General features: G+C 43.7%; 1 protein-coding gene across 1 annotated transcript; it reads left to right on the top strand.

The window, feature by feature from the left end:
* Nucleotides 1–16084: 16084 nt before the first annotated feature.
* LOC127055899 (14 kDa phosphohistidine phosphatase-like) lies at nucleotides 16085–19186 on the top strand. Its single transcript, XM_050963440.1, has 3 exons — nucleotides 16085–16330; nucleotides 16857–16981; nucleotides 19012–19186. The coding sequence occupies exons 1-3, from the start codon at nucleotides 16189–16191 to the stop codon at nucleotides 19102–19104; spliced, it is 360 nt and encodes a 119-aa protein (XP_050819397.1). The 5' UTR covers nucleotides 16085–16188; the 3' UTR covers nucleotides 19105–19186.
* The last annotated feature ends 2043 nt before the right edge of the window (nucleotides 19187–21229 follow it).

Genomic DNA, 21229 nt, shown 5'->3' with positions numbered 1-21229 from the left:
TGGGGCATATAAACCTACACTGGCCAGGAAAGGATTAGTGAGCTGCTGTGAATGCAGCAGGAGTTGGTACAGAGGAAGCAGTAGATTTGGCCTGCTGCATCACTGTCAAAGCCTTGGCACAGGGACCCTTACAAGCTTCAACAGCAGCCTCACTGGCCCATGAAGTCTCTTGACAGTGAACAGTGCAGGGAAACCATTCTTTTTCTAGAACAGATCTTCTGCAGGGACTGCCTCTAATTTTCCCCAGTGTATTTTACGTAGCTTCTCAGAAAGCTCTTTGTCAGACTTTCCTGAGGAAGCAGCTGGAGCCATATCTGATGGAGTTCTGAAGCTGTCAGACCCTGTGCTGATTGGAGCACTACTGGAGACAGGAAGGTCTTGTACAGAGGGGTCAGTGACACCAAATCTGAAGCCAGTCTCATAGACCTATTGAGTAGAAACATCTGGAGACAGGCCTCTTTTGATTTTAAGGTCCTCTTGGAAAAGGACTTATATATGACCCATTTACTGAGGATGTGAGCTTCTCCCAAACAGAAAAGACAGTTAGTGTTCCCATCTTTAATGGACGTTGAGATTTCACATGAGGGACCGTACATATCTGGGGAATTTAAGACTGGAAACTTGTCAAAAATTAATCGCCAATGGGTAAACAAGTAACTTAATCATACCTAGAAACTAACCAGGTCACAGGGAATGGACAACAAACAACTCTCTCTTGTAGCCTGAGGGAATGAGAAGGAATTTAATGATGGCTGACCTGCTCCATCTTATATGCCCTCAGTGTGGGGCACAAGAACACTCAGAATGCATGCATGACTCCAGCGGACACTGCTGGCCAAAACACTCCAATCACGAGAGCACAGACACGAGAAGTGGAAAATGTTTTTAATCCAGCATGTAAAGGAGAATATCAGATCCTAAGTCTGAACGCAGGGACTCCTTGATGTGTCAGCCTCTGTATCCAGAGCCAATTCATAAGAGAGATGTCCATGCGCTTCAAGTACCAGGGGGTAGCCGTGTTAGTCTGTATCCACAAAATGAATAAGGAGTCCAGTGGCACCTTAAAGATTAACAGATTTATTTGGGCATATGCTTTCACGGGTAAAAACTCCATTTCTTCAGATGCATGGAGTGAAAATTACAGATGCAGGCATTATTAAACCGACACATGAAGAGAAGGGAGTTACCTCACAAGCGGAGAACCAGTGCTGACAGAGCAAATTCAATCAGAGTGGATGTAGTCCACTCCCAACAATTGATGAGGGGGTGTCAATACCAGAAGAGGGAAAGTTGCTTTTGTAGTGAGCCAGCCAGTCCCAATCCCAATTCAAGCCCAAATTAATGGTTTTAAATTTGCAAATGTATTTTAGTTCTGCAGTTTCTCTTTGAAGTCTGTTTCTGAAGTTTTTTTGTTCAAGGATGGCTACTTTTAAATCTGTTATTGAATGTCCAGGAAGACTGAAATGTTCTCCTACTGGCTTTTGTGTGTTACTATTCCTGATGTCCAATTTGTGTCCATTTATTCTTTTATGTAGAGACTGTCCGGTTTGGCCAATGTACATGGCAGAGGGGCATTGCTGGCACATTATGGCATATATCACATTAGTAGATGTGCAGTTGAATGGGTCCCTGATGGTGTGGCTCATGTGGTTGGGTTATCTGATGGAGTCGCTAGTGTAGATATGGGGACAGAATAGGCAATGAGGTTTGTTACAGGGATTGGTTCCTGGGTTAGTGTTTCTGTGGTGTGGTGTGTAGTTGATGGTGAGTATTTGCTTCAGATTGGGGGGCTGTCTGTAAGTGAGGACTAGCCTGCCTCCCAAGGTCTGTGAAAGTGAAGGATCATTTTCCACTATAGCTTGTAGATTATTAATCATGGGCTGGAGAGGTTTTAGCTGGGGGCTGTATGTGATGGCCAGTGGTGTTCTGTTATTTTCCTTGTTGGGCCTATCCCGTAGTAGGTGACTTCTGGGTACCCATCTCACAAAGCTCAGCCACCAGGTGTGCTGTGGCCTCATCAGGGATACTGTTCTTGATAGCTGGAATATTGGTGTAAAGAATATACAATATGCGCTTCAAGAACATTTAAGGAACTGACAAGCAAAAATCACTCTGTTAAAAGAGCCAAGAGGCATTGTGTGGATGTGTTGGATCCAATAACTTCAGATCCAATTAGAACCAAAATCCAAACACAAGAAAGGATTGAGCTCCAAAAAGAAAGATATCATACCTTCAGTTAGAAAGTTTTCCCTAATACTTAACCTAACTCTCCTTTGCTGCAGATTAAGCCCATTACCTCTTGTTCTACCTTCAGTGGACACGGAGAACAATTGATCCCTGTCTTCTTTATAACAACCTGTAAAAGGGCGATGACTCACCTCTACGGTGCCATTCCCTGGTTGTCCAGGGAATTAGCTCGCTAGCCTCCAGAGCGCTCTCTGCAGACCAGTGTCTCACCATGCTGCTGGCCCCAGTGTCTCTCCCGGACCCCAGTGCCCCTTCTCTCAGGGTTTCTGTGCCTGAAGTCCCCAAAATCTCTCAGGGTCTCCCCTCCCCGGGTAACCCCCAACCCCCTACCCCCACCTAGCCTTAGTCTTGGGCTACTGCCAGTCACCATCTAGCCCGCACTCCCAGGGGCGGACTGCAGTATAATTGCCACTCATCATTGACCTACTGCCTCTGCCTACCCTTGGGCTGCCCCTCTGCAAACCCAGTACCTTTCCGGCCTTTATCAAGGCCTGCAGCCTGGGGGTTTGCCAGGCTGGAGCTCCCCAGCTCCTCTAGCCTTCCCCCAGCTCTGCTCCACTCCCAGTATCCTGCTCAGCTCCCAAACAGTCAGGCCCTTCTTTCTCTACAGCTAGAGAGAGACTTTCTCTTGGCTTCTGGCCCCAGACCTCTTATAAGGGCCAGCTGGGCCCTGATTAAGCTGGCCACAGCTGGGGTCAGCAATTCACTCGGTTTCTCACAGCTGTTCTCACTGCCTTTCCCTGCTGCAGTCCTCTTCAGAGATGCTTTTAACCCTCCCAGGCCGGCAGAGCCGGCTCCAGGCACCAGCTGAGCAAGTTCGTGCTTGGGGCGGCAGATTCTACGGGGCGGCATTCCGCCCTAACCTAGGGCAGCACAGCCGCTTTTTTTTTTTCCGCTTCTCTGGCAGCCCTGTAGGGGTCGGCGGTGCAGAGGAGGGGAGCGCCCTGCAGCAAACTTGGCAGGGCAGCTCGCGTCCTTCCCTCCCTGCCTACTGGAGCGGAACGGAGCCCTCCCAGCAGGCGGCGCAGCGGTTGGAGCCACATGGCGAGCGTCCCGCTGAAGCGCTGGACACCTCCCTTCTCTCTTCCCCCCTGCTCCCTCCCTCCCTCCCCTTCCCTCCCATTAGACCAGGCATGCACACTGCAGCACAGGGAGTAGGGTTTTTTGTTTTGTTTTTCCCCTGCTTTGCTAGTTGCACCGTTGTCCCCCCCCCCGCTGCTTTGCCGCTCCAGCCGCATCGTGTTCCCCTCCTCCCCCCGCTTTGCTGCTCCGATCCCTTTTTTTTTTATTTGTTTGGGGGGGTTTTTTGCTTGGGGCAGCAAAAAAGCCAGAGCTGGCCCTGCAGGCCGGAGCGGGGTGATCACCCCATTACACAGCCCTTAACATATATGAAGACTTATCACATCTCCCACTTCCACCCAATCTTCTTTTCTCAAGACTAAATGTGCCCACTTTTTAAAACTTTCCTCACAGGTCAGATTTTCTAAACATTTTGTCCAGCTGAGGCCTCACTAGTACAGAGTATAGCTGAACAATTACTTCCCATGTCTTACATACGACACTCCTGATAATGCATGCAGATTATTACCCTTTTTCACAGCTGCAGTACATTGCTGATTCATGTTCAGTTTCTGATCTACTGTAACCCCCAGATTCTTTTCAGCAATACTACCACATAGCCAGTTATTCCCCATTTTGTAGTCGTGCATTTAATTTTTCCTTCCTAAATGAAGTATTTTGCATTTGTCTTAATTGACTTTCATCTTGTTGAATTCAGACCAGTTCTACAATTTGTCAAGACAATTTTGACCCATTCCATGGCCTGAACCATGTGTGCAATGCCTTATACCCATCTAAGAAGGAGACCTTTACAATATTAGTTAATAAAAAATTACAAACCCAACATAGATACCATGTTTTGGGAATTAATCATTCCAGAGAAGGTATTTCTATCTCTAATGTGTTGGGCTTGTCATCACAACGTAATGAAGAAGGTGTCTTTCCATCCTTCCAAACCTTCAATGATAATCACATCCACTGTGTCCAGTCTAGACACATAATTGTGTAGAGCTGTAGTGTTTTTGAATAATAAATGAAACCTAAACATAGTTTCTTTTTCCTCAAGTGTTCATTTCCTCATGTCTTTGTAGCATTTGGTAATGACACCAAATAACCAGCATTTAAATAATCACAATGTTGTCAATCTATTTTCCGGAGTTATTAATATATTTTGGCCTCATCACATGAATATAAACATTCTGAGGAAAAAAAATACGGTTCCAAGAGTGAGGCCTTGTAATAGAAGGACTTAGTCTTTTATTACAGAATCGTAATAGTTAGCAATCCATTGAAATACAATGGCATAAAACTAATGTAATGAAGTAAAAGATCCCATAGAAATGAAACCTGATTAATTGAAAGGGGCACTCAACATATGTTAGGTAACCCAGACCTAACTTCAACTTTTCCTAATCTAGACACACGTAAGATTCTTTAAAACCTTATGTTTATTAACACCTATTTAATTCAAAACACCTGAGTAAATTCTACCAGTTTACTCAGATGTCTGAGTTAAATAAATTAAACTCCTGTGTGAACACTCTTAATTAGGTTTAGCCTAATTAAGGCTATTTTATTTCTGAATGAGAGTGTCCTCACAGGAGTTTAAAACAGTTTAACTAAGCTACTTTAAATTAATACCTTTAATAATTAACTTTCCTGAGTCTCCCTCTATAGATAAGCCCTAAAATTTCATACACATCAATTAAGTGATGGGTTTATTCCTCAGTAGACTCTATCATGGTGTTCATCCCTGCAGAGCACAGGCTGACATCTGGGATGATGGCATCATCCCTACACATAGTGGGTAGTCAGACATTCTGCAGGGCATAGGTACCCAGGGGCATGGGGACGCTGGGGAAGAGAACAAGAGAGTAGAGGCAGAGTCCTGGAGAATAATCTTCAGAGAGAGACCTAGAGACAGACTGATTCCTGTCTCCCCTACAGCAACTCAGGCTCTTCACTCCTCTGAGCTGACTATTCATGTGAGTGTTCAACAGCCTTTTATATTATGAAGGATGAGGTTAATACTATGCATCTGTGCAGGTTTTGCTGCTAACCTGTGGGATTCTTGAGCTAATATGACAGGTTTCAGAGTAGCAGCCATGTTAGTCTGTATCCGCAAAAAGAACAGGAGTACTTGTGGCACCTGAGAGACTAACAAATTTATTTGAGCATTGATGCTCAAATAAATTTGTTAGTCTCTAAGGTGCCAGAAGTACTCCTGTTCTTTATGAGCTAATATGGTGACTAAATTGGAGGGGGGAGGGAGCGTACACTAGCTGTGGAAAGGTAGTCATGTAGAAACTACTATAAATGGCTGCTGCATGCACAACTGGCAAACCAGACTCCCAATCTGCCCAGAGCCCATGCTGAGTGAGGGTCCATATAACATGCATATCTGATTAGCATCATATTATTGGCCACTTTCATGTTCAGCTGGAGTTTGCCCCCTCACTATGATGTTAGTCTCATGCACAGGTCTTTGAAAATACAGCTCTAGTTATCCAGTAATGAACCTTTATCATCAACTCCTATTTTCTATCTTCCATTGTATCTGTGAACTTCATCTCATGGAAGTTACCAACTCCGTATTACAAGGAAAAAATTAGCATGTGTTAAAACTTAGTAAAAAATCTTTAAACCACCAGCCAAAATATCCTCACATCCTGTGCCAGATTGGCAAAGGGAAAAATTTACAAGTTGGACTTTGAATTCAGATTGTTTTCCTATTCAGAGATACATTAACCTGATCGAATATTCTCTGTGGTTTGCGACAATCTGCACATCAGTTCTCACTGTCTCCTAATGCAAGTAATGTAAGTGCATCCCAGATTTCTATAATCCAGAATCTTCCTGGCCCCCTGGAATATAAGAGACTCCTTTGCCAAAGGGCTGGCAGGCAAATAGGTTAAAGAGTGAAAGATGATAATACTCATTTTGCTATTAAAATATTTGTGGATTGCAGCTATTTTTCACAAATGTTCCTGAAAGAACCTCTCCACTGACTGGCAATTCAGCTTTTTCCTTTTTTCAGTCTCTCTTCCTTTCTCCTCCTCATATTTCAATCTGAATTGGCAGGAGCAGCAACACCTGCCAATACCTCACATTACAGTTGTACTCCCAGATTCTATTAAAGGCCAAAGTAGTTTCCAGCCCCCCAACTAAACAAATTAGACTATCACCCCCTGAATGCTACTGAACTAAAACAGGTCTGTAGGGATCCTTTCCATGGAGGGCTATTTGGGAAGTAGACAAAGTATATTCCTTTTGTGGGATTTAGCTACTGTGTAATAATACTTTACACTTCTATCATGGTTTTATCTGAAGCCTGACAAACACAAATCAAAAAGATGAGTGAGAGTGTCATTGAAAACACCATCATTTTGATAGTTCGAGTCAACAAGGAATTTAGTATCGTCTAGAGTGGAGAGCCAAAATTCCATCCTGTGAGAGAAGCTGAACTCCTATACATAGAGCCAAGCTTAAATCTGAGAACCGTGTCAGTGCCTCAAGCCAAGTTAGAAAAGAAATACTGTATAGAGTGCTGGCTTACAGGGACAAAACCAAGCTTTGGAACTTTATTATTTGTGGGGGATTTTTGCACAGACCTAACCACTTAGTGTTCAATTTGTGCCAGGGCTTGCCGGGGCTGAGCCCTGGCACCTCTAGGCTTGGCAGTTCATAGCTCCAGCACCTCTGGGCTTGCTGCAGCAGTTCTGAATGTAAAAAGTTGCTTGAGCCCCAGTATCTCTGTACAGTGCTTAACTTGTAATGAACCCCTCTAATATCACAGACATCAAATCCCTTTAATAGGAGCACTACCTACTGGGACATGGATGGGGTCAAACAGAGAAATTCCTTTATACTGTATTTTTGTTGAACAGCAAAAATATCTTGAAGCCTGAATATGAGGCTTAGCCACTACTGGCATCGCCTGTGTGGGGACTACCTGAGCACAGGAGGCCAGATTCAGCATTGCATGATTGCCCCTTTGCCCTAGCCTGACTGGTCAGAAAGCAAGTGTGAGGCTCTTCCCACAACAAATACTCCTTGCTGAGGAGGCTTCCTAAACCAGGCACAGAGCTGGTTCTGCCAGCTCCGTGCCACCACTAGAGTAACCTCAGGCACAGAAGGGTGTTCTGGGACACAGCAAAACAGGGGCAGACTACAGGGAGGGAGCAGATCAGAAGTAGAAGGAGATATGGCTGGGCAGACAAGCACCCCTGCCCTGTGCTGGCCTTCATTACTCCTTAATAAGGGAGACAGATGCTCCTTCCCCTCTGGGGCACCCATGCCAGCACAGGGGTGAGTCTGCCCCAGGACTCTTGGCACCTGCTGTTGCCAGCATTCCTAGTTTCTAAATCCAAGCTCATAGTTTAGAATATCACTTAACTGGCCTCTCTGATGTTACAATGTACAGGGAAATTCTGTATCCCCTTCTGAGACAATATTTTAATTATTTAGATTACCTACCTCAAGGTATTTCTCTATTTAAGTACAACTGAGGCTATAGTTATTCCACACAGCTTTAGGTTCTTTTTATAATGTTCTGTTTAGTGCTGTTTTAAGCTAAAGATTGGTTTTGGTTTTTTGCAAACACCTCCCCCCTTCTCTGTTTCAAAAGGGTTCCATTGGTATAAAACTGGAATAATGCAGCTGTGAACCAGGCTTTTTATAAAAACAGACCCATTTCATTTCATGTTACATATGATCCCTATATTTATAGCCACATATTTGCATACACAGAGTTGAATAGTAGGTTCTGATCTGTTACTTCATTACATTCATTTTATGTCATTGTAACTCAATGGATTTCTAACTATTTCAATTCTGTACTAGAAGGCTAAGTCCTTCTATCACAAGGCCTCACTCTTGGAATCGTATTTTTTTCTTCAGAATGTTTATCTTCATTTGCTGAGGCCAAAATATGTTGTTAACTCTTGAAAATAGATTGACAACATTGTTATTTAAATACTGGTCATTTGGTTTTATTACCAAATGCTACAAAGACATGAGGAAATGAACACTTGAGAAAAAGAAACTGTGTTTAAGTTTCATTTATCGGGCTGTTCATAGCAGTTAGGTTTCAAAGACACCACACCTCCACATAATTATGTGTCCTTTGACTAATAAATCAAGCAGTGGGAATATCTCTGAGAGAGAAGTGGGGAGTTCCTATCAGATATTCTGAGAGGGGCAAACTATCCACTATGATAACCAGAAAAAGAAACTGTGGCATGTGTAGTTCTGGGGAAAGATCTGGAAAGAATTTACAAAATGGTAAAAATGTAAACCAGTTTGCCTTTATAGACTCATAGACTCATAGACTCCAGGACTGGAAGGGACCTCGAGAGGTCATCGAGACCAGTCCCCTGCCCTCATGGCAGGACCAAATATTGTCTAGACCATCCCTAATAGACATTTATCTAACCTACTCTTAAATATCTCCAGAGATGGAGATTCCACAACTTCCCTAGGCAATCTATTCCAGTGTTTAACTACCCTGACAGTTAGGAACTTTTTCCTAATGTCCAACCTAAAATGCTCATTTTCTGATGAAAACAAAACTAAATCTGGCAAGTGATTACGAACAAGAAATGATGTGAAAAGAGCATTCTGGCTTGAATCTACAGTCACTCTATGCGGGTACAGCTCTGCACCATTGAAAACAATGGGCTCCTACATCACCAGGCTATGGATCAGCCTCCTAGCCTCTGTGATCCAATCTGTGATTGGACTTATTGCTGAGCCTACCAGCCCAGAAGCTGTCAACTGGTGCCAACTGCCAGTGGTTTTATGATGTAAATATTTGCTGTCAGAAATGCCCTCAGAGCCATCAAATCACTACTCAGTGCACTAGGAAATTTCAACTCAGTTTTAAGAAGAACATCAAAAGTCTGTCCAGCACACGGACTTGATTTTCATACACACAATAAAATTGTTTTATTATAAAACAGGCTTTATTAAAAAAGGTGTCTAACTGTTTAATGAAAGCTCTGACTGTTAGTATCATTACCCAAATGCAACAAAAGAATATTTCAATAATTTTTAATATTAAAAATACACATCAAGGAGTGCAGTATAATGGATAAGGTTATTGTCTGGTGTATCAGGGTGTCTGTCCCCTTTGAGGGTAGTACGGACAGTGTGTCAGTCAACCTTTGTTCTATGCTCTTAAGATTCTTGGACTTCTGGAATGGATCAAGACCTAGAGAAGAGCAGAGCCAGGTATTGGAAGAAAAATAGTGTTTGGAGAAAACATGGGTATGGCATTCTGTGGTGCAATCCAGCCCAGTGAGGAGCTGTATCACCACTTACCCTGCAACTTGGGGTCCCTCACAAAGCTTTGCCGCTGTAGCTCCTCACAAACAGCCAAACAGTAGGAAGTCACACCCTGAGTGTCTCTTGAAAGCCACAGCTCTGATCCAGCAACACTGACCCCAGCAGCCTGTCAGCAAACACCAGCCACACTCCGACTTCCAGCAGCCGGGGTTACTATTTGCAGGGTGACCCTAACACACTCCCAATCTCGGATCCCCGCCCCCAACATGTGTTCTGCACTGTCCAGTCCTCTCCTGGACAGTCCAGATATTAGGTCTGTTGCCCCTCTAACGGGGACAAAATACCAAAGTCTGCTACCTGAAATGGAGTTACCCAAACAATTCACAAGACTGGATTAGTTTTGATTAAAAAAATAAAACAAGTCTATTTAACTACAAAGAGAGAGATTTTAAATGAGTATAAGTAATGAGGTATTAAAGGCAGAAATGGTTATAAGAAAAATAAAGATAAAACTCTTTCTAAACTTCACAAACTAGACTTGGTTCAAGTTGAAGTCCCTTAAAACAGTTTCAGTACACTGCTGACCAAACTCTCTGGCCAGGATTTGCTTCCAAAGTCCATAGGCTGTTTCTTTTGTCTTCTTAGTTGGTGTAGAGAGATGGAAAAGGAGAGATAACCTGGGGTGCTTTTGCCCTTCACTTTTATAATGCAGTCATTCTTTGAAATGCATTTTCCTAAGAGTGAACCCGAGATAAATTTCTTTCCAGCTGAGACAAAGGAGACATGGAGTCTGGTGGGGGAGAGGTTCTATGCTGTTGTTTGTTAAGATGCAGATCTGTTTGTTCCTGCCCCCATCCCTTGCTAAAGAATAGCCATTTGATAGGTGATGGCCCATCAGCTTTGATGACACGTGGCTAGAGGCATCAATTTGTCCTTTGTCTTTGAGAAACAAGTTTACCCACTCCCCAGACTTGTCTGGTAAACATACTTCAGTCATGATTTCAGCTTACTCTCATAACTTTATATGTAAAGTGGCTACATACATTTCACCATGATATTATTGACCAGCAAGTCATTAGTTTTCAAATGATACCTTACAAGGCATATTTTGTAGAAAGACTGTTATAGTAGTGTGTAGGGTGTGAATTCAGAGTGCATTCCGTCACAGCAGGCAACTGTCATTTTAAGGGCCTGGGACCAGGAGGCCTGTAATGTAGGGTAGGGCGAAGCTCCTGTCTCTCCCAGTCAACCAGGACAAGCTCTGGGAAAGAGAGCAATGTATAATCTGTATCTTTCTTTAGAACAAGGGAAGGTTGCTATCTACTGACCTGTATCAGCCTCAGTAAAAAGCAGGCCTGAACTCGGCCCAAAGAATGAGAGCTGTCAGACTCCTGGGTCAAGCTGAAGAAACCTCCATAAACTTAGAGACAGACCCAGAAGGAAGGCTGCAGGACTCCTGAACAAAGGAGAAGGGTTGGGCTCATGGGCTAAAAGAGCTCTATTTGGGAGAAGACAAAATAAATAAAACCTCAAATAAAACTTATTCGAAGTATTCAGATTTGAGTGTAAATTATTGTGAAGGACTAAGAGGGAACTGAAGACAAGTTGCTGGAGGCCACAAGGTGGGATCTGATTTACACCTCACAATACACTCATGGTGCTAAGGTGTCTGGGGTATCTGCACAACTTGCATTGTGTACCTTTGCACCAAAGATGTGTGTGTGTATTCAGGATAACTGTACCTGCAGTAACTACCTCCCGACAAAACTTCCACAGCATACCCAATGGTTATAGCATGGCATTTTTTGTCCCATAGTAGCTGCTCACATATAGAAGTTTATGAGTCTGCTACGACCACTAAGAATGCTAATTCTTTAGCTCAACCAGTAAAGGCCTACATTTTTAGCTCCAGAGGCACCAGACATCCTGACCAAGGGTTACACCAGCACCTCATCTGCTACTGCAGCTGGGCTGCATATGTGCCTGCTGTAGTCTCAAGGAGCACCTCCTGAGCTAAGGGTGGCATAAACAGACTCCTCTTCTTAGTGCAGATTTTATTGACTGAGTGAAATGCAGAAATAAAACTGACTTTACATTCATATTGGGCCTCAGAGCCTATTGATTTCCATTGACTTCAGTGGCCTTTTCATCAGGCCCATTGTGTTTGAAACGCTAAACCTATACAGTGAGGGACAGAATTAAAAAAAAGCTGGCAATTACCCTCAGCTTCATGCGTTTAATGCCTTTAATCAGTGAGGATTCTATTTTTCCGTCTTATTGACTAAGGAACTGCTTCAGCTGTTATCTAGCATGAGCCATTAATGTTTCCTTTCCTTTGTAGAAAAAGTGCATTTAGATATTGTGAAGTAGACAACAGTTGCTTGGGCATAGCAAATGAAGAATTTCTGGTCTCTTAAGGAAATGCAGTTTAACTCTCTGGCACTGTCAGTGATGAGTAAGCCTCCTCTTTCTGTAAAGAGGGTGCAGCTAGGAAAGTCCCTCTACTAAGTCCTACTTATCTGTCTTAGGACAGATACATCTCAGCCCCTGCTCCATCCGCTTTGTGCTCTCTGAGTGGTGCAAAGGAGTCATAAACTGACCACAAATGGCCAGTTGAGAATTCCCCCAGCAAAGGGGAATTCTCCATTGGCATAAAATCGGAAGAGCTGGCACCTATGCCAGCCGACCCCACCACATGCTGGTATAGGGGGTTATGTAGGGATAGGGAGAAGTGGGGACAAAACAGAGCTCCATGACGCTAATTCTTAGCTCATAATACGAGAAAGTTGCCTAAAGACTGCTCTAATGTTCATCAGGGCCAGGGTTAGGATGACCTCTCCCTTGTCAAGCATGTGTCTGTGCAAGGAACCTGGCCCTTCACTTAAAACATCCTGTATGTGTTATAACATGCACATTACAGCTGTATGTTTTTATGGATTCTTATAGCTGTAACTCCTTGGCCTTCCTCCCAACCTCAACCACACAATTTTGTTGCCTCTTTCATTGTGACACATCTGAAATTAGGCTCTAAGTTTTTTTGCAGTAGATGCCACGGACCAATTGTCTGCTGGTGAAACTCTACTGATTTCAATAGAGATATGTCAGGAGAAAATTTTGCCTCATGCCTTCTTATATGTAGTGTGTCACATTTATGCTTGTGGGCACTGTAGTGTTAATTAATAAACAATAACAATTAGGTAATTTCTGAAAAGGGATGAGGCTTGGTCTCCTTTTGTATTGGTGCCAAATGCACCCACAACATGTATAATGAATTCCTGGTGGAAGTCTTAGACTCACCTCTCTAATTACCTGACTTTCACCTACAATCGAGTAGCCAGAAGCTCGGGTATTGATTTATGCTCACAATTCAATTGCAGGCCCCTACGGAAGGGAAATTTGGCCCTCTCTATGGGCTGAGCACATTAGATCTGAAAGTTATTGAGAAACAACGAGCAGAGGACCTCACAAAGAAAAGAACACTTTGAATGATAAAACAATGATTAATTAACATGAAAATCTGCCATGACTAGAGTGCTCTTTTCCTCTTACAAGAGCAGGGGTTGGCAATCTTTCAGAAGTGGTGTGCCGAGTCTTCATTTATTCACTCTAATTTAAGATTTCGAGTGCCGGTAATACATTTTAACATTTTTAGGTCTCTTTCTATAAATCTATAATATATAACTAAACTATTCTTGTATGTAAAGTAAATAAGGTTTTTAAAATGTTTAAGAAGCTTCATTTAAAATTAAATTAAAATGCAGAGCCCCTCCGGAATGGTGGCCAGGACCTAGGCAGTGTGAGTGCCACTGAAAATCAGCTCACGTGCTGCCTTCAGGACGCGTGCCATAGGTTGCCTACCCCTGTACTAGAGCACACTGGTTGTGACAATTCCATATTTCCATTCAGTGCCCTGTCTCATAGATTCTTCTCAGAGACCCTTTGTAACTTGGGAGACCCTGTCTGCAGTTCCTCAGAGGCAGTGTGTTCAGATGTAAAATGCCATTACTGGCACATCAGGTGTGGCTTTATCCTGTTTCTCTTAGACATCTGCTGTGAAACCCGAAAGTTTGAAACCAAAACAACCCTTAATACCAAACTTAAGAGGTCCACCAAGAAGTGTCTTACCAATGAACTGTATAATCCTATTATTGAAAACCTTGTCCATTCTTCCTCTTTTCTCTTCCTCTGTCGGTTTATGATTCTTTTTTAACATGCCATGCCTGAACTTAGACGTAAGCTCTTCCAGACAAGGACTGTCTTCACTTTCTTGTGTGAAGCCACTAGCATACATTAGGGCACTCTGAGCTCATAATGAAGACCCAGATTCTCAAAGGTATTTAGGCTTTTCACTTCCACTGAAATCAATGGGCAAGTAAATAATAATCATCAATACCTTGTATAATACATTTACAATTATATCTCTACATCAGAACTCATTCAATTAAGTTCATGATCCCTGGGTACCTAATTTTTTTTTCTTTACCATCCTATTTGCATGGCTACACGTTGAGCATTTTAAACAGTTCTTTAATTCTTATATGTAATTAATATATTCGGTTCAAAAGGCTCTCCTGCCCTTGTGTTGTTGAAAACAGATATTTTATAATGCTGATTATGTCTACAGCACAAAACCACAAAACTGTATTGTCTTGGAACATGGTTGTGAGCAATTCAGTTAGATGACACAATGCTGACTACACTTCAGCAATCAAAGTAGACCAGGATACACAATGTTCAGACATGTGCCCTACAAATGCTATGTTATAGTGGTCAGTAGTACATCAACTAACTTGATTATTCATACTGTGTTCAAATGCAGTCAAATTTGTATAGTGTAGATCAGTCCAGCTGGTTTCCTTATTTCTCTGGCTACCTTATCAGACAGTAGAAACACACAAATGTCAGAATGAGAAAGAAAGAAAATCTTGTGCAAAACGCGGAACCTAGGAACATCCACATTATTCCAGAGTGCAAACACATTATCTATCCCTTTCATGGCCATCGAGAATACCAAAAAAAAAGAAGTGCATTATATTGCCTCAATAATGAAAATAATAATAATTACTTTCTTAGTACTTATACAGTATTTTGTATTCAAAACACTTTACAGACATTAATTTCAAACAACTCCAAGACATAGTTAGATATTAACAAGCCAGAGAGAATGACCCAAAATGAGCACAGAAGATATGCAAGGACCAAATCCAGAAACCAAGATTAGCGAGATAAGGCTTGTGTGGCATCACACAAGAAAACATTGCATTTCTTAGTACACGCCTAAGCATATTTTGGAATTTCCCTTTGAAAGACAGCTCTGAGGGCTTTTTCTTTTCTGAGTAGGCATTTGATGTCAACATACAAGAGAGTGTTTTTTCAGTATTCAGACAGGAAATAACACAAGAACAATATAAGGAGCTAATTCGTTACGCAGTGAATGTTGTGGATGCAACTGTTTATATCAGCTTGGTCAGAAGAAATTTCTATTCTTGATTTTTTTCCAGTGACTCACTGTGTGGACGTTAACAAATCATTTGGCCTCTCTTATCAAAGATAGAGGGGAAATAAAGAGGGGGAAATAGGCATATGACTCTTTTAGCTTTCTTATACAGTATAAAGGTCAGCTATAAGGCTTTCCTAATTATTATTTCTTTTTCCAGCCTTGTTTTTACATTATAAATTCAGATGTTATCTAAGATGGAATGAAAACTCGAGTCAATGATGACTAGAGAACTAGTGAAATGGTGACATCACAACATCCAAGTGAGTGAAAGCTGAGCAATTGAAAGGTACAAGAATTTAAAACTCTTTGTTTTTGTTAATGCCTGTTTAACCTTAAGTCATTTTCCAAATTACTGGAAAAAAAGAAAAAGACAGAGGAAAAAAGGAATGAAAAAAAGAGAACATAAAAATCAATTTTTAAAAATATATTTATAAAAACTTTTTTAAATACCTCCAAATTGATCCATGTAAAACCCATAAAATAGAAGCAACTTAAGTATGTTTATTCCTTTTTTTCAAACAGAAAGTATTGTGCACTTTCACAATCTGATTGCATGCCTTGTGACATCTGATGCATGTCTTAAACACACACCTCCAGGAATGAAGGGATCAACAGATAATCTTGGTTTTAAAGTTTCTAGCTCTCATAGTCACAGAGAACAGCTAGAAAAAGTGACCCCTGACTCAGAGACAAATTATTATTATTTCAGTATTGCCAATCTCAAGAGATCGAAACCCATGAATCAGACTCCCCCAAATCATTAGCCCAAAACCCATAAAGATTTTGATTTTTAAAAAGGTGAGATCGTGTTTTTTAGTCTCTCTTGGTTTCTGAACGCCACCTACTCAGCCCTCGTGCCAGCCCAAACCCCCGCCCAGCCTCACCGCCACTGGCACGGCCCCGCCTCCTAACAGTCACGTCACAAAGCTCACTGCAACTCCGGCCGCTGCTGTCCCTCAGCCTTAACGACAGCCGTAGCCCCGCCCCCTTCCTCAGGCCGGCTGGTAACGGTCCCTTCAGCCCGCCCACTGCTTAGTGCGCTTGGCGCATGCGCGGAGCCGCGGCGGTCGGGCGGGCCTCGGCCCCGAGGGGTGACCATGGCCGGGCAGCTAGAGTCGCTCCGCGGGGTGGAGATCGATCCGGACGGCACGTTCAAGTACATCCTGGTGCGGGTGCAGCGCGCGGGGGGAGCCGAGCACCGGGACGTCGTCAGGGGCACCGCGGCCGCCGAGTTCCACAGTGAGTCGGTGCCGCGAGCCAGGGCCGGGCGGGGGCCTGGGGACAGAGCCCGCTGGCGCCTCATGCGCCCCCCGGGCCGGCTGCCCCGCCGCGGGCCGCTCTTCCCCAACTGCTGCTGCAGCACCAACGGGGTGGCCCGGCCCCCGCCGAGCTGCTGCTCCTACCCCCGCCCCCCGGGGTTGCTCCTAGGCCTCCGCCGCGCTGGGGGGCGGTGCCTCTGCAATCCCGCGGTGGCTGCGCCGGGTGAGGAGTGACTCGCTCTGGTGTCCAGCCCTGGTACATTTCAGTCCGAAACGTGAACTTCTGGGCAGCCTCTGACTTGGTGAGACAGTGGAACCGGCAGCCACTGTTCTGGGATTTGCTAGGGCCCAGCTGCGTAAGTAACAACGGGCTTTTCCTTAACTTACCAGCTTCCCCAAGGAAACAGGAAAAAAAAATACTAGGTCGCTGAAAAGAGAGGACTGGAAGTAATCACCAAGTGAAACCTGAGTTCTGGTTAATGGATTGAACTGGCTTCATTTTGCAGATCATATATTTGAAAAAGTAAACCCTGAAATGGAAAAGTTGGGCTTTGAATGCAAGTGCCTTGGAGGAGGAAAAATTGACCATAATAGCAAAGACAAGAAAATGAGGGTATTTGGTCTCTCCACAGTAAGTGCCATATATTAGTTTCCTTGAAAATCCAACATTTTAGGGCCCTAACCATTAATTAGTTAGTCCACACAGCTCACCTGTGAGGTGGGTAAAGATGGCTTATTTTAGATGGGGAAGCTACAGCAGAGAAGTTAGATTGACTTACTCATCATCACACAGTAATTGGTGTCAGGGCTGGAACTGGAACGCAGCAGCTCCTAACTCACAATCCTGTACTGTTGCTATAGAGCATGCCTCTGTCTATGTATCTCTTACTTACATGGCTCAGTATGTAAATACATTCTGTTTATAAAATGACCAATAGAAGCAATGAATTATCCATATATGTGGAACACACTGCAGTCTCCATCCCACCTCACCACTGCAGAGAGCAGATAAGAGGCAAGGATTTCTTGAGCTACTGATGTGGACAGGAGCAGACTAGTTCCATGTGATGTAAAGACATGTTATTTGAATCCTGTATAGAAAGTAGCAGTTCTTCAAGGTCACTTTTCCTCCAGGTCATTTATAGCCCCAAACCAGATTAAACTTTTTTTTTTTAATTAGGGCTCTTTCTCAGATATCATATTGTGGGGGCAAAGCTCTATGGGGAGGGGAGATGGCCTGCAACATTAGGGGTCTTTTAGAGCCTGCTCAATATTTGTGGCAGAATCAAACAATTAATGACCAAACTCCTGGATTAATGGTGGTAGTGTGCAGCACAGGCAGCAGCATCTCTCTCTCTCTCCTGCCACCAAGTTAGTGGGAGAAAGGTAGTCAGCTGTACCCCACACCTTGTTTGCTAACTATTGTTAAATACCCTGAACTTTACAGAAGCAGCTGTGTAACTGCAAAGTTTCACTTTCTCAGACAGAAAAATGGAGATACAGAAAAGCTGAATGGCACTCTGGAATAGCGGGTTACATCTTGGCCTGTAAATCAAAGCAACTTGGTTTTTGTCCTGGTTTTTTGTTGTGTGACTTTAAAAATAGGGAAGTAGTTGTGTTAAATGGGGCTATTGATACTTAGCTCTTGGGTAAACTATGAGAATTAGAGAAATGCTTGAGGAGTTTTTTGAAGTGAACTCTGTGGCTGGGATTAATAGATAGCCTCAAGGAGCTCAATCACTATAAGGCAATGATAGTACCTTTTCCCAGTCCCCTGTAAAGCAATGTCTGAGCCAGCACTGGAGCTCAGCTACTAGCTTCCTACATTATCGGGTGTGGTAGGTTGGCTTAGACAATAATTTAATAGCAGTACATGTTGCGATGCAAAAAGTTCAAGCTTTCTGACCATTAAAACACAAATTGTCAACATCACGTCAAAATATACAAAGTAAATATCCTTAAATCAAACTAAGTTTTCAAGCAGCATGTTTCTTTGCCTGTGTGTATAATTTGATTATTACCAATTAAAATATTTTGTGTGTATGGTGAAATTGATATTTACCAATTAAAAAGCTAATTCTTCCAAGGCTACTTATGTCTGATATAGCCATGCTTGTTTATGTGGGCAAACCTTGTGTGTAGAAAACTACTTTGTGTATTAGTTGTGTAACGTGCAGTTTAGATGTCAGTTTACTTGTGTGATCCTCTTGGAGCAGAGTTAAGGCTCCTAAGTGAGAATCAATGCCTTGTTAAGTGCAACCTTAATTCTGATTTTCCTGAGTGGTAGCCATGTTAGTCTGTATCAGCAAAAAGAACAAGGAGTACTTGTGGCACCTTAGAGCCTAACACATTTATTTGAACATAAGCTTTTGTGGGCTAAAACCCACTTCATCAGATGCATGCCGATGCATACTCCGTTAGTCTGTAAGGTGCCACAAATACCTTGTTCTTTCTTCTGATTTTCCTGGCTTCTAACTCTGAAACATTTTAATTCAGATATTCCTCAAAGATAATAAACAGAACTTGGTTCACCTCAGTGGGACTTCTGTGCAGGGGGAAGCATAAGGCCATAAATCTGAATATTTAAAATGTTAACTGAAATTTGATAATCTTGTAGCCTTACATTTTGCATCCCTTTAAAATCTTTTATCTTTTTTGCAGGGATATGGTAAAGCAGATCATGCAGTGACTGTAGAAATACTGAAAAAAGTATACCAAGACTATGAAATCACTTGGTCAGATGACAAGAAATGAAGAACTATTCTGGAATCTGAAATACAAAGCAGATATAGTATTGAAGTCTTCGTTATGCTCAAATAAATCACTGTTAGCTTTATCTGAATAAAAAGATTTGTGTATTCTCCATCCTTTAGAAATTGGAATTAAATCTTACTGAGGAAAACAGAAAGCAGCATAAATGCTGACAAGGTTAAAAGTATAATACGAAAGAATTTGAAGAGCAACTAGCTCAAGACACAAACAATCAGCAAAATAATTTAAATACATCTGAGGTAGGCAGCCTGTCAGTCAGTAGGGCTACTGGACAACCCAGTACTAAAGGAATACTCAAGCAGGACAAGGCTGTTGCAGAGAAGCTAAATGCATTCTTTGCATCTGTCTTTATGCTAGAGCAATGTTTCTCAAACGGGGGTCCCTGAGAGTACACCAGGGGGTCCATAGGCCAAGCTGAGAAACTCTTCCCCCTCCCTCTCAGCATGCCGGGGAACAGGCTTCCTATCTGCCCTGGCTCCACACTACTCCCAGAAGCAGCCAGGATGTCTGTAGGAGGGAGAAAGGCGCAGGGGGTCTCAGCGTGCTGCCTCCTCCCTGAGCACTGACTCTGCAGCGCCTATTGGCCAGGAACTGCAGCAAATGAGCTCTGGAGGGGCGGTGCCTGCAGGCAGGGGCAGCATGCAGAGATCCCCTGGCTTCCATGCCCAGGAGCCATTGTTAGATGGATGGACCAGTCACTTTTCAAAGCTGCCCCAGGCAAGCGCCTCACCCCCTCCCGCACCTGAACTCCACCCCCAGGGCCTGCACCCCATGCTGCACCCAAACTCTCCCCCAGAGCTCACACTCTAACCTCCTGCCCCAGCCTAGTGAAAGTTTGAGGGTGGGGAAGAGTGAGCAGAGAGCAGGGCCTCGGAGAAGGGATGGAGCAGTGGTGTGGCCTCAGGAAAGGGGGGCAGGGCAAGGCTGAGCAGGGGGACTGAGGGTCCCCGAAAAATTTTAAATCAAAAGGGGGGTCCTTGAGTTGCTAAAGTTTGAGAACTGCTGCTCTAGAGTATTTGGGGTCATTGTCACTCATGATCCTTCTTTTTAGGTAACAAATCTCTACTGTCACTTCAATCTGAGGCAGTTCCTCAGAAGACTTTGGAACAAATTGGTAAACAGTAATAAGTTATCAGGCCCAGATGGTATTTACCTAAGTTCCCTGTAAGCTGCATGGCCATGCAGCAGCCTTTTCAGTGCTGCACAGGTGCTCAGGGACCTGCCACTCCAGGAAGAGGAGTGCCCCTCCCCCAGGCCCCAACCTGCCACGGCTAGGGTAGCCCTCCCCTTTAGACCAAACTATGCCGCAGCCTGGACTTGCCATGATTGGGGTGCCCCTACCCTGGACAGGGTGGCACATCATGGTCTGGCCCCAGCTGTGGCCAGGGCAGCTCAGCGTGAACCCAGGTGGTCTGGCTTCAGCTGCCACTAGGATGGGCCTGGCCCAGACTGGACCTGTCGTAGGGCACTCCTTCCTGAACCCAGTTCCAGCCAGATCTGCAGGGGCCAGCAAAGGGGTGCCTATCCTGCAGCCCCAGCCCGGAGCTGCCATGGCAGAGAGGCGCCTCTCCCCTGCTAGTCCAGGTGCTGCTATGGGGAGAGTGGGCTGGGGGGAGTCCTCTTTCCCTGCCATAGCCCAGGAGCACCCTCCTGCACCCCAAACCCCTCATCTCCAGCTCCACCCCAGAGCCTACACTTCCAGACACAGCCTTCACTCCCTGCATCCCAACCCTCTGCCCCAGCCCTGAGACCCCTCCCACACTTTGAACCTCTCAATCTCACCCCCACCACATGAATTTTGTTATGTGTCACATATCTCCTCCATATTTGCACACACAATAATATTCATTCCACACATGGGTAGGAAAAATTAGAGGGAACACTAGTATTCACTCAGGAGTTCTGAAGGAACACAACTATGAAATTGCAGAACTATTAACTGTGGTCTGTAACCTGTTGCTTAAATCAGCCTCTACCACATGACAGAGTAGCTAATATAATGCTGGTTTTTTAAAAAGGTTCTAGAGGTGATTGGTTCTGGTAATTACAGGCCTGTACGTCTAATTTCAGTATCAGGTAAACTGGTTGAAACAAGTAAAGAACAGCA

The sequence above is a fragment of the Gopherus flavomarginatus genome, chromosome 7 (assembly GCF_025201925.1).
Source record: "Gopherus flavomarginatus isolate rGopFla2 chromosome 7, rGopFla2.mat.asm, whole genome shotgun sequence".
Classification (NCBI taxonomy): domain Eukaryota; kingdom Metazoa; phylum Chordata; order Testudines; family Testudinidae; genus Gopherus; species Gopherus flavomarginatus.
Note: the sequence above shows the minus strand (reverse complement) of the source record. Positions and strands in the feature narration are given on the sequence as shown.